The 14,662-nt window shown below is 39.8% G+C and overlaps 1 protein-coding gene across 2 annotated transcripts in view; it reads left to right on the top strand.

The window, feature by feature from the left end:
• LOC108246923 (glycine receptor subunit beta) overlaps nt 1–14,662 on the top strand; it is a 148,184-nt gene that overhangs the window by 79,454 nt on the left and 54,068 nt on the right. For both annotated transcript variants that reach the window (XM_037976191.1, XM_037976190.1), the window contains exon 5: nt 10,194–10,420. In XM_037976191.1, the coding sequence (XP_037832119.1) occupies nt 10,194–10,420 (227 nt within the window). The remainder of the gene's footprint in view (nt 1–10,193; nt 10,421–14,662) is intronic.

Raw genomic sequence — 14,662 nt, 5'->3', positions numbered from 1 at the left:
ACCATCACTGGCAACACTCTGGCGTCGAGGTACTGGCAGTCCACTTCTCTTAAGCTGCCGGTAACGAGGTGATTGTCCACCGGTGCGGGGATGACGACAGCTCAGACGCCCTCCTGCCAGCCAACTACAGGACTCCCCCTAGTGGAGAAAAAACCCCAAACAACCCCGGACCTAACACATACAGTCTACAAAAAAAAAAATTTTTTTTAAAAGGTCACAGGAGCAAAACGGTGAGTTTGGTTGAACTCTATCCTACTATGTAACAATTATTTTACATATCATTTTTTATCATTCTTCTTCCACAAATCCACCAAAGTCCTCATCTTCAGTCTGAATTGAACAGAATTCGCCATCAAACATGCTAGGTTCCCTCTCATCATTGTCAGAGTCAGTCTCGTTGCCAGGGGGCTGTTCAACAATGATGCCGGCTTTTGCGAAAGCTCGGACAACAGTTAAAGCAGATACCTTAGCCCAGGCATCCACAATCCATTCACATATGATGGCGTAACTAACCCAGTGATTCCCCCATCTTAGTAAACATGTTCGCCATCGGTCATCTATTGCTCCCACACCACTCACAACTTCACTTTAAACTCACTGTTTACACCGACGTCCAGCGGCTGGACTTCTTTTTTTAATCCTCCCAGAATGATGGTAAATTCAGAATTATTACATAATGTTCTCTGATTGGTTTATCGCTGCCAGCGTACATTCCGGTACTGTACACATTACCATACGTCCCTGTGTCAGGGACAGATTTTGGAATTCAATGCACACATAAGGTGCCCCGGATTATAGGGCACACCGCCGATTTTTGAGAAAATTTAAGGATTTTAGGTGCGCCTTGTAGACCGGAAAATATGGTAACTTTTGTAGCCAACCAAATTCAAGATGTGTGCCACAGCCCACTGGCTTAAGGAAACACAACAAACTACTATCACTCAGCCAACTTTACAGATATTAAGCAAAGATTTGGTGTGGTTGAGCATTAACACCAATGCAGACTTTAATCACATTGTGCAGTATATTTGCTTAAAGACTTGCCAATAACTGTTGAAATCAACACTGCCTGCAGTATCAGAGGTGCTGATTTAACGTCCAGTGAAGCACATTGAATGTTGCTGAGCAAAAACAAAGTCTGATCTCTACATTATTTATCAGGTAAAGGTATAATTGTGTCATATCACCATAAAACAAAATATAACTGAATAATATATGACAAAAACATATTTTTTAACACAATATAATATTGAAATTTTTACCTGGCACTTTTTTGCCTGATTTTAGGGTTAATAAATGAAACTTGTTAAAAAGAAAGAATGTTTCAGTGTTTGGGGCCAAGTGGTAACCTTTATTGATTTGTTCTATTTATTTAACTTTTTCTTGTAACACATAAATAGCAATTGTCAAGTTCTTTTGCATTTTCCCATTGCTTCACACATCTTGTGGATAAGTACACAAACATTACAGAAAGAAAGTTAAGAACTATTTCATGAAATAAATTGGATAAAGTAAGCATGTCAATTTTGAGTTTGATAACAACGCAGCTCAGTCCTGCATCAGACTGGAAAAGTGCAGTAATTCAATTCTATTCAGTTCAGATTATTTCGTGCCAAGTCACAACAAAAGTCATCTCAGGGCACTATACAAAAACATGCACATACATTACAAAAAGCCATTTAGTAAAAGTTATTGCGTTGAATCTTCACTTTGTTGCTGTCTTGCATCCTGTGCAGCACATTGTGGAAAGGAAAAACTCCCTTTTAACAGGAAGAAACCTCCAGCAGAACCAGAACCAGAACCAGGCTCAGGATGAGCAGCCATCTGCTTCAACCGGCTGGGGTTAGAGGACAGGATGGAGACACAGACAAACACAGAATGACTGCTCCAGGTGGAGTTTCTACTGGAAGAAAGAAAGAAAAACATGTTAATGACAGAAATAATTACAGTAGAGAAAGTAAAGACAGCAGCAGAGCGAGGAAATGTGGTTAATTTATCCTCCAGCTGTCTCAGCCTATAGCAGCCCAACTAAGGGATAGCTCAGGAAACCTAAACCAACCTTAACTATAGGATTTATCAGAAAGGAAAGTCTTAAAAGTAGACAGGGTGTCAGCCTTATGGACAGAGAGGAGCCTGATAACTGAAAACTCTGCCTCCCATTCTGCTTTTGAAAACTCTAGGAACCACAAGTAAACCTGCAGTCTGAAAGGGAAGTGCTCTATTAGGAAAATATAGATCACTAAGATCTTTAATAGAAGATAGAGCTTGGTTGTTGAGAGATTTGTATGTTAGGACTAAGATTTTAGATTCTACTCGGAATTTGACAGAATAGCCAATGGAGAGAAGCTAAAACTGGAGAAACACGATCTCTTCTCCAAATTCTCATCAGAACTCTTACAGCAGTATTTTGGATCAACTGAAGACTTTTCTAAAGAGGTTTTTTAGACTCACTAACTTTGGTGTATGAAGATTTATGGATAACATTAACAAACTGGAATCTATCAGCTAAATATGTTTACCAGTCATTAGAGACACATTAAGCAGATCCAAAACGATATTATTAATTCAGGCAAATACCTCTTTAAACAGTCTGGTTGGGACGGGATCTAGCAGATATGTTGATGGTTTGGATGAAGCTATTATTTTTGACACATCGGAAAGCTCAACAGGACAAAAACAGGACAAAAACAGTTCAAACACGAATCAGGTTCTAGTGATGCTTCTAAAGCTGCCTCATTGATCAGGGAATCAGAGGCAACAGTAGCAAGGATGGTGTGAATTTGTCTCTGATTGAAATAATAAATAATTTTTTTAATAAAAAATCTCATGAAGTCATCACTGCTTATAGTTATAGGGATACATGGTTCAACAGAGAGATGACTCTTCATTAGCCTAGCTACAGTACTAAACAAAGACCTGAGGTTGTTCTTATTCTCTTCTATTAAAGATGAATAATATACAGTACTAGCTTCATAAAGGGCTTTCTTGTATGTTGAGAGATATCTCAAAGTTAAATAAACTAACAAAATCAGCCAAATTCCTAGAAAGAAGAGCGTCTCAACCCAAAGTGGGATGGATGCCATCTCTCGCATCAAACCAGGTTTTCCCCCAAAAGCACTCCAAATATCTATGTAGCCCACCACCTGGACACTCAGTGGTTGAGTGACAACATAAGACAAAACATGTCATTGCTGGTTAGGTGTGGATCACGTCCCAGTGCCTGTCTCATTCCTGAGAATTTGTCTTGGATGTCTGCTGCTTTATCTTGTTGGTTCTTGCTCTGAAGCCATGGGAAATTACCTTTGTGTGATGCCTCCTTCTCTTGTTATTCACCTCCCATTGGAGGTTGGGATGCACTCGCTATGGTGCAATAGGAAAACCCTTTTTATTCTTCTGCATGGCTTCTACTTCCTGAGTGTAACCATAGTTATCTCTCTGTATTTCTATGGTGAATCCTTGTTCAGTGGTGGTGTATACCAGCTTATTGGTCTCTGTGATACAGTTACAAATCACGCTTTTCTGTCTGGCAATCTAATGGATGAGTCTGGGTTTGGCTGCTGCCAGGAGAACGGTACCTGTCTGACTGCACTGGCCCAAGTGTAAAGTTTGATGGAGGGGGGATTATGTTGTGGGGTTGTTTTTCAGGAATTGGGCTTACAAAAAGGGTGACGTGGCAGCAAAATAAGAAACTAAATTCAAACATGAGATAACAAACCGTGGAGCAAAAACATGGCGCAAGACAAAACAGCAAGGAACCAAGAACAAGCAGGACAAAACTCTGCACAGACCAATGAACCAGCGGAGTAGTGAGGGAAGTGACCGGGTTTTAAGCGCAGAAGGTGACGAGGTAAGTGGGCACAGGTGAGTGATAACAATTGCCGGCAGGTGGAGGTGGGCGTGGCAGGAGACCAAGTGAGTGACAACTGGGGAGGAGTGGATGATAACAAAAACAGACATGAGAGACAAAGACACAGAAACAGAAAACTAAGAAATGAAACAAAACCCAAAAAAAACATGAAATTAAACTGAAAAAAAAAAAAAAAAATCCCGATGAATAAATATTTGACTGTGTTGTTGTGTTTATAATTTGATCATGTCTGAGCCCTGGCTGTCAAATTACTGGGTCTGGCTATAAAAATTTCTGTACAATCTATGATACATCGACATCTTTTAAAGTTACGTTTGAAGATTTTGGCCAAGTTTTTAAGTATAGCTCCTTTGCTTGGCCAGTTAATGAGTGGCTTGAGGATCATGGCCATGACAGGTATCCAATTTCTACAAATAGTTGATATGGTGTTTTTTGATACATCAAATCTATGCCAAGTCAACGTCACTCAGGCCTAACCTTAATTTCATCAGGGCAACCAATAAGTGGTCCTCTAGACTAAGTTTTTGGCTAATTTGCTGTACACTGCTGGTTATTTTTGTAAGCACCCATTGAAAGATAACAGCCAAAAGTCCTGTGAGAAAAAACAGTTTACCAATGTTGCACCTAACATTTGCATAAGAAAACTTAGCTTTTTCTAGTTCCTCCTTTAACTTTTGATTTTCAGCCTGCAGTGTGTTTAACTCCTGTCGCAGGTTGACATATTCATCCTGAAGTTAATGGTGCCTCAGCTTGAGAACATCATATTCACTTCTTGGGACTGGGATATCTTCTTGAGCTGAAATATATCAAAATTAACAGTTAGCACATGCACCAAAAGCATGAAATATGTAAATCAAGTATTCCCTGTTAGACATAATATGATTGTGCTGCAATTGGTATGTTCTCTTGCAACTGATTAATCATGTGATAAATCTTCAGCTGTACAGTGGATTGTGGGTCAGAATAGCCAAAAAACCATCCTGGCTCGAGTACTGCAAAATATGACCAAACTGTGGGACATCTTAGTATTGTAGAAAAACTCCATCTGAAATATGTATTGGGATATATACTAAAAGTTTCACAAGCTTACTAAAATGTATGGTAGTTGGAGAATAAGGGGGCAAGAGGAGTAACAGTCAAAACAAAAGCCACTGGCAATATACAACTTTAACATTTTGTTAATTCTTATCCTTTTCCAGACTAAGAATTTTGTTTTGAAGTTAATAACTTCTCCTGAAATTTCACAACCAAGAGATCTCTAACAATTAGTTAGTTATAAGACTAAATGTATTTGTACCAGGATCATGTTCCACGTTGGATTCTTGTTGTTCTGGAGTGTAACTGCCAGGGTAGGGTTGACCTGGTGATTTGTGTACCCTGTCATCTCTCCTCCTTTTCCTCTGGTACCTAAAATAAAGATAAGTGACGGTGTAGTGAGATACCTTGTGGATAAACTAAATCTACTTTTTCTACAGAGCAGTATTTCAAAGCTAGCGCCAATGCATAATATATATATATATATATATATATATATATATATATATATACATATACACAATGAAACAGAAGAAAACAACAACAACGAAAATAGTAAAGAGAGGACAAGACTAATTATCTATACCTTTCCATCTTTGCCTCAGGTCTCTGAATTTGTTTAGTGCGATGCCTCCCCTGTAAATCAAGCACACGTGTTTGCTTATTTGTAGCTAGCTAACAGCAATAAATTGTGGGTCTATGCTTTACAAACAACTGTTGATAACAACAAGAGTTTCCATTGAAATAAAAGTTTAGACACATAGCCTTACCTGATATAAAATGGGCACCTCAGACTCGTGCATTTTTTTATAGTATCCTTGGTCCAATTCACCCGCTTGATAGCCTGAAGCCACAACCACCTTCGGTGGCTCTGAAACGGTCGATTACCCCTTTATATACGGTATAATTTAAGCCCTTTTAGTGAATACTGGTTTGAACAATCATAAAAGCAACAACCTGACATTTTCATTCCAGTGGTAATACTTGTTTAGAGTTAGATTCTCTGTGTTATATTGAAAGACCACCTGGGTTTACCATACGAAGCAATACTTCCATTGCCATGATGCACACGCTGCTTCTTGCTGACGTAGGCTGTAAATGGGTCTAATATAGCTGCACATGCACAACCACTAGAAAGTATGAAGCGCACCCAGAGGAACACTCATTCTATTGGCTGGAACGGTTGCTAGGCGATGATACTCTCTGATCCGCGAGAGAGCAGAAATAATTCACAAGCGAGCAGAGTGGTTTGCAAGCACAGATCCGATTGTGAGAGAGAGAGAAGTTTTGCGCGCGAGAAGAAAATCTGAGCGCGAACACAAATATTTTAGAGAGAAGGAGAAAATTTGAAAGAGAGCAGAAGTTTTTAGTGCAAGTGTTAAAAGTTTTAAAAGCAAGAGATGAAATCCTGTTTGCAAATCGAATATGTGTGCTCTCAGTATATGGCAAGATAATTCCCCCATAGAAACCCTACATGCATTGTAATAACCTTTGGCCAAGTTATTACACCACCAGGGTATCTGATGACTGGCACTTCATGTGTTGATGGCTCGGACTTTGTTCTTACCAGTAAGCCGGCTCTTCAGGACCTGCCTTAACTCCCTATAGGTACTTGGTTGTGGCTGACTTCCTTACAGCCTCTTCCTGGTTGCCATTTGTCTGCAGTATACCAAGGTACTTGTAGCTGTTCTGAACATCTGCAATGTTGCCTTCAGGTACTTCAACCCCTTCAGTTGTGATCACCTTGTCTCTCTTGGACACCATTCAGCTGCACTTATTAAGTCCAAATGACATACCAATGTCCTTGCTGTATATCCTGGTGAGGTGGATCAGTGAGTTGATGTTTAGCTCACTTTTGGCATACAGCTTGATGTCATCCATGTAGAGGAGGTGACTGGTGACTGTTCCTCTTTGGAACCGATACCCATAGCCACTCTTTGTAATCATCTGGCTGAGGGCGTTCAGGCCCATGCAGAATAGTAGTGGGGACAAAGCATCACCTTGGTATGTGCCACATTTTGATGCTGGTTTGTGCAATTGGCTTTGAATTGACATCTACAGTTGTTTTCCACATTCCCATTGACTTCTCAATGAAGGCTCCTAGTGTCCTGTTGATGTTATAGTTTTAAGCATTCCAATATTAATGTGTGGGGCATAAAGTCATAGGCTTCCCTATAGTCAATCCAGGCAGTGCACAGGTTTGTGTGTCTTACAGTCTCGAGGTACAGTTGTGTCGACTAGTAGCTGGTGCTTGACTCTCTTGGTGTTGGTGCCAATTCCCTTCTGTGCCTATTCATGCGCTATGATGCCTGATAAGAGCTTCCATGTTGTACGGAGACAGGTGATTGGCCAGTAGTTGGAAGGAGTTGCCCCTTCATGGGAATCTTTCATGATAAATACTGTCCAACCTTGGGTCAACCACTCAGGATGGGTCCCTTTCATCAGTGGCTGGTTCATTTGTCCTGCAAGGTGTTCATGGAGAGCAGTCAGTTTCTTCAGCTAGTAGATGTGGATCATCTCAGGCCCTGGTGCAGTCCAGCTTTTCATTCCTGAGACATTCCTGAGATGTCAACCACTGTTATGGTTACTGGTTCTTGCTCTGGGAGATTGGTGTGTTCAGATCTTATATTCTCCAACCATGGGGCGTTATCATTGCGTGATGCCTCCTTCTCCAGTATTGCTCAGTTTCAGCTCTGGGTGGATCTACTCTCTGGTTATTCCCCTACCATTGAGAGTACACTTTAGATGGTGCAGTGGAGAGTACCCTGTTTATTCTCCTGGCTTCTGCTTCTTGAATGTACCTCCTCAGATGAGTAGCCAGAGCTTTGAGGCATTGTTTGGCAGTTTCTAGAGCCTCAGGAATGGACAAGTTGCAGTATTTCTGTGGTGGATACTTTTTCAATGCACCTTTCTGTGGTTCCAATAAACTGGCTTATTTCTCTCCAAGATGCCTTGATCTTAGTTTCCAGTCTCCTCCTTCATGAGGGACAATGCTCCTTATTGCTTGTAGGCTTGATCTTATAGACAAGTATGTCAAGGATCACTGTTGCTGTGGTGTATACAGCTTATTAGGCTCTGTTATGGTGTCAGTAGGGACACTTAGAAGTGCTACATTCACATTTTCTAGCAGACTTTCAGAGGGTACATTGTTGCTTAGCCTTGGAAAGGGGTTGTAGGTATCTAGCTTAGTCCCAATCTTACTTCTCAGGTCAGCTGCCCTCATATTCAGTTTCTCTGGGCTCAGTGGGGCTTGGTACACATATCTGGATGGTGGGGGTGACAGTATCTCTCCCCTGACCTGTCGTCCTGACTCCCCCTTGCCATGGCATCATTGTTGTATCTCATCAATCTCTAGGTGTGATACAAATTAAGCACCTAACTCTCTCTGACCTATTGTCTGTTCTGTTCTGTTCAAAGCCAAACTTAAGACCTATTTTTTAAAAGGGCTTTTGATGTTTAACATTTAGTATTTTTTATTGTGGTTGTGTTTTTAATTAGCACTGATTTACTGTGCCCTTTTCTTATTTGTTTTATCTTGTAAATCACTTTAGTCAGTGGGAGGTGTTGTTGGAAGGTGCTATATAAATAAGGTTTGATTGATTGATATAGGAAAGGAACTCTTAATGTTTCATCATACCAAGGCATTTGGACAATTTTATGCTCCCAATTTTGTAGGAACAATTTAGGGATGGCAGCTTCCTGTTCCAACATGACTGCGCAACAGTGCACAAAGGGTGGTCCATAAGGACATGGATAAGCAAGTTGGGTGTGAAAGAACTTGACTGGCCTGCACAGAGCCCTGACCTAAACCCTACAGAACACCTTTGGGGTGAATTATAGTAATGACTGCAAGCCATGCTATCTTTTGCAACATCAGAGTCTGACCTCACAAATGTGCTTCTGGAAGAATGGTCAAAAATTCCCATAAACACACTTAAATGTTGTGGAAAGCATTCCTAGAAAAGTTGAAGGTGTTAAATCTGCTAAGGGTGGGCCAACATCAAAGTAAACCCTAGGTATTAAGAATGGGATGTCACTCAAGTTCATATTAGGTTGAGCCGGATACTCGTTTCATACGAGTATCCAGTACAGATAAAGCATTTTTTGCCAAATACGAGCATGATACAAATCAAACTCAATAGCCATGCTTGTATATCGAAAAAAGAAAAAATATATCAGCGCTCATCCTGAAGCAAAATCCTCATTGGGTAATTGACTGTTTTCACAATCTGTGATTTGCCAGTCACAGAGCGCCCGCCCCTCCTTACATACGTCTCTGCAGCGAAAGCTGTGCAACATATGCATTTGACAAGACAGAGCTGAAAATGGCTTGTCACGTCGGTCAGCGCCTCCACTCCAGTCAGGGTTTTTTTTTTTACTGTCTGCTTTCTTTAAGTTTGGTTGGTGCTGATATAAAGTCAGCTGGAACATGATGCTTTTGACAAGACAGAGCTGAAAACAGTTTGTGTTGTGTCATTCACTGCATCCACTCCAGTCGTTTTTTTTTTTTTTTTGACTGTCTGCTTTTTCTTAGTTTTTTCTTTAAATACTTTTCTTACTTTTGTGATCAAAAACATTGATTTGAATCTCAATTTTGAGGCTGTTCTGTACATAGTTTTCATATAAACAATACATATAGCAACTTCTGATCAATCCATATCAAGTTAAACAACACCAGCTTCCAGGTTATGTCATGCCCACTTCCAGGTTAGGCCCCACCCACTCCGAGTACAGATACGGATACAGATATTTTTGAAGGTTGAACAGATACAGATACGGGTAGTGGTGTACTCGCTCATCCCTACTTCATATGCATGTGAAGGGACATGAGCAAATACTTTTGGTAATATAGTGTATATATTGCAGATTGCATTACAAAGTTCTGTTCATGGACCATTAAACACTGGCAGAAGCACAGTCGACATCAAATTTTAAACATTGTTTGACTTCACTTTTGGAAACTTTTAACTTTACTGATAATTGTTACATGTAGTTTGTATTCCAGTTTTGTGTTTATAAATATATTTTAGGATGTCTGTGTTGGTACTCTGGAAAGCTAAGAATCACTGCTTTTATTTTAGTTTTTCATTTTTAAGTTGTTGAATTTGTGTGTTTCTGTCACCTTTTGTTATTATTGTTTATAAAGGAAAGTATCAAGATAACTGATACAATATAAAAATAAAAAGTTAAACTACTCCATTAAAATTTTGAAGAAGCACATATAGCAGTAGAATTTAAACTAAAAGTTAAAAAATGTTGAAAATTTTTAATGAATCTTTTCTTCACACAGGACTACAGAATTAATATATTTCTTCGTCAGAGATGGAATGACCCTCGTCTACGACTTCCCACTGATTTCAAAAGTGAAGCACTCACTGTTGACCCCAAAATGTTCCAGTGTTTGTGGAAACCAGACCTTTTCTTTGCCAATGAAAAAAATGCAAACTTTCACGATGTCACGCAGGACAACATTCTTCTTTTCATATTCAGGAATGGAGATGTCCTAATCAGTATGAGGTATGTACTCAGATTTCCTCTTCCTTTTACTTCTAGTTGTTACAGTGTGTGTGTTGGTTGAACCCATAATGCAAGCAGACACAAGGAGCTCAAGCAAACTAAACACTTTTATTAACAAAATAAACGCTGTCATGGCAGCAAAACTTACAAAGGAGAAACACTGCAGGAAGCATGAAGAGACATAAGGATAGAAAGACATTGCATAACTGCGACAATGAACCAGTGAGTAATGGAAGCTGAGGAAAAGGTTATATGGATGGAGGTTGATAAGTAAGTGGACACAGGAGACTGATTACAAACTAAGGACAGGTGCAGATGTGTTTGACAGGCTGCCAAGGGAAAAATCACAGAGGAACAAATGACGGAGGATGGGAATAATGACACAAAGGGAGACAAAAGGCACAGGTAGCAAAACTACTCAAGAACTCACAAAGACTACACATAAATTAACTATATTAAACACAGGGAATAAGCTAAACACAAGGATACAGATCTACAGTAACACAAGAGGAAACATGACCATAAAACTAATAGAGATTACCAAAAAGCACAGATCCCAACACTAGTTTCACTAAAATTCACTAAAACACTTGAAGTTTTCATCCAGTGTCATGAATAAGTTCATATTTCATACCCCTAGATATGATGTGTGACTAACTACATAAAAAGCAAATTACATTTACTTCTAACTTTAGTATTCAAAATTTACTGCTAAGAAACAATTGTTATTTTGTTACTTGGCTTTTTCCACTCATTGTGGGGCTGACAAAAATACCAATAATCACACACCTTTAAGATATGTGTGAGAAATATTTTAAAGGTTTGTTTTACAAACACCATCAAAACAATCAAAATGGAGGTTGTTTTCCTGTAGACAGTTTGGTGAGACTTAATTGTGGTTTTTAGTGTATTGTAAATATTACATTATTTAACAGTTACAAAGTGAATATAAATAATACTGACATTGTACTAACTCATGGATCATTTGTATGGGTAGAGCATAATTTATAACTAGAAGCACTTGGAGAGTGCAAACCTCCGCCAAGGCCATAGAGTCATTAGAAAATTGCATCATGATCCAGACCTCCATCATTAAAATCGGTTCATTAGTTTTTAAGTAATCTTTCTAACAGACACAGACAGACATACAAAGAAAAAAAGAAACAATCAAATCATTCAACACAACCGAAAACATAACCTCCTTGGCGAAGGTAACAATAGAAATTGTTTTCTGTGACAACGCAGTGTGAATGCTGAGTGTTGAGTGACTGCTGAAATTTGTTTAAAAAAACATTTCCTATACTTGATCTAAAAAAATCAATTGTGACTGACTACAGCAATTATATACCTTTCCTTTTTTTGTTTCTTAATACCAGAAGGTAGGAATTTTAAAAAATATAGTTTTGTGCCATGTCTGTGATTTATTTATTTTTTTATACAAAATTAAGTAATTGAAAGAACATTTTTTAACAGTGGGGATTCCATAATTTTTTGCCAGGTAGTGTGTGTCTTATGTAGTTCTTTAGTTCTAAGATACAATACATCTTTCTGCCTTTTTCCCCTACATAGACAATTTGTTTCTAATTGACATTTTCGATTATACAAATACGGAATGTATTGAATCATAATTGGATCCAACTGACTGTATTTGAATCTGACCATTTTAGATTGAGTTAGATTGCATGTTGTAATCTGCTTTTTTTGTACAATGACCCGAGATGACTTTATCTCTGAATTGATGCAAAATAATATTAAAGTGGGTTGAACGACTAAACTGAATTATCTTGTAAAAAACCCTAGTTTAGAAGGAGACCCAAATGCTCTTATTTAAAGATATGAAGCAGTGACATGAGATAGTTTGGATTGGAAACTTTTTTTTATGAGAACATATGGTAATTCTTCTCTAAATTGTCCTATATATCAAATCAACTAAATCTTAAGAGTTGTTTAAAATCAGAAATATGGAATCTGAAGTCCATAAATTCAACAAGTAGTATACTAAACATAAAATAAAATACTGTAAATGAACTACAAAAAACTGAATGAAACACTCATTCCTGTTTCTAGTATTCTATTATTTTACAGTCAAATATTTTACAGTGAAAAATATTACTTTGGTTCTAGCTTTTGAGGACGCTGGAAACCCAGCGAGCCTACCCAGTGAAATACTGCAAACTTTTATTTCTTGCTTAGTCACAATTTAAAAAAACAAAGCCATTTTTGTCAAAACACTTAAGATAATTAGCACAGTCACACACTCAATTAGCAGAAAAGTCTAGGGGCCTCATATACAAATACTTCCATAGATTTCCTTTTGAAACGTAGCATATGCTTAAATCAAGAAAACAACGTAAAATCTAAATGTATTACCCTGTGTAAGTATGAATCTAAATACATTCCCTTTGTAGATCCTGATCATGAGGCACCCCCCGACACACTTCTAATAAAATATGGAAATAGCTGTAAATATGCCCTGCATGTGTGATTCTCCTCTCTGCACAATCAAAATCATGTCTACACTCTCAGGAAAGAAGAAATTTCTCTAAATGTGAGTTGGAGCTATCTTTTTATTTTACTTTCATTTATGTCTGGAAACCCAACAGGCAGTTCTGGTCCAATTGTTCAGTCCAGAGACCAGCTGCTTGTACTTCATGGAGTGGCTGTGCTGTCTCCCCTCGAGTGTTGAATATTTCCTGTGAGCTGAAGAGAAAGAAGCAGAGTACCTCATGTGTGCATCAATCAGCATACCAGTAAAAGGAGGTGTATACCTGTCATCTTGTCTATCATCATGAGAAACATCTCTTCCCAACAAGATGGAAGTGCTGGCAGTTCTCATCTGGCATCACAGGGAGTGCTTACAGAAACATGGCTAACCAAGCCAACTCCGGACATACACACACAGTGATGGATGGCTTTCATTTACTTTGGTTCAACTGTACAAACAAGTGTGATAAGAAGCGAAGTGGGACCTGGCTGCGTTTTGAAGGGTTGGAATTGGGGGGGTTAGATCACCAAATGATTCCCGAGTGCGGCACCGCTGCTGCTCACTGCTCCCTCAGGGGATGGGTCAAATGCGGAGAACAAATTTCGCCAACGACTAAACCAGAACCAATTATTTGTGAAGGCAGAGAAATGCGAGTTCAGCGTCACCACCGTCAGCTTCCTGGGCTTCATTTTAGGACAAGGCCATTATCGGACCGACCCGGAGAAGATCAGGGCTGTTGCCGACTGGCCCATCCCCTCTGACCGAAGACAACTACAAAGGTTTTTAGGTTTCGCAAATTTCTATAGAAGGTTTGTTCAGGACTACAGTAGGGTTGCCACCCCTCTCACACAATTGACTTCCATTAAACAGCCTTTTGTCTGGTCTGCCGAAGCCCAGTCCACTTTTGATGAGTTAAAGTCTCGTTTCGTTTCAGCCCCTATACTACGTCATCCAAACCCCGAACTTCAGTTCATCCTTGAGGTGGACGCTTCAGATTCAGGTGTTGGGGCCATCCTGTCTCAAAGGTCCTCCGAGGACAGCAAGGTCCACCCTTGTGCCTACTTCTCCCGCCGCCTTACACCAGCTGAGAAGAACTACGACGTGGGCAACCGGGAGCTGCTAGCCATCAAGTTAGCGCTGGAAGAGTGGAGACATTGGCTAGAGGGGTGTGAGGTACCGTTCATCATCTGGACAGATCATAAGAACCTGGCCTATCTTCAAACAGCTAAGAGGTTGAACCCCCGACAGGCTAGGTGGTCCCTGTTTTTCGGGAGGTTCAACTTCACCATCACATTTAGGCCAGGTTTGAAAAACGTGAAGCCAGATGCATTGTCCAGGCTGTGGGCTAGTTCTGATTCCCCTGAAGAGGAGGAACCAATTATTCCTCCCTCACTAATCGTAGGTGCCTTAACCTGGGACACTGAGAGGGAAATCCAGAAGGCCCAACGGAGGTAACCTGACCCTGGAGGGGGTCCTCCTGAAAAAACATATGTCCCTACAACTGTGAGACCCAGAGTCCTCGATTGGCTACATTCTCAACAGTTCACTTGCCATCCGGGTATCCATTGCATGACCCAGCTGACAACTCGTTATTTCTGGTGGCCTAGTTTGATGGCAGACGTTAAGAAATTCGTTTCCGCTTGTCCTACATGTGCCCGCTGTAAGGGTATCAGGAACTGGAGGTGGCTCTCAGGTGTTTAGCCAGCGATAATCCCTCTACCTGGAGCAAGAGACTGGTCTGGATCGAATATGCCCAC

This window comes from Kryptolebias marmoratus, linkage group LG6 (genome assembly GCF_001649575.2).
Source record: "Kryptolebias marmoratus isolate JLee-2015 linkage group LG6, ASM164957v2, whole genome shotgun sequence".
Lineage (NCBI taxonomy): Eukaryota > Metazoa > Chordata > Actinopteri > Cyprinodontiformes > Rivulidae > Kryptolebias > Kryptolebias marmoratus.
The sequence above is the reverse complement of the archived record's forward strand: the minus strand, read 5'-3'. Positions and strand labels throughout refer to the sequence as shown.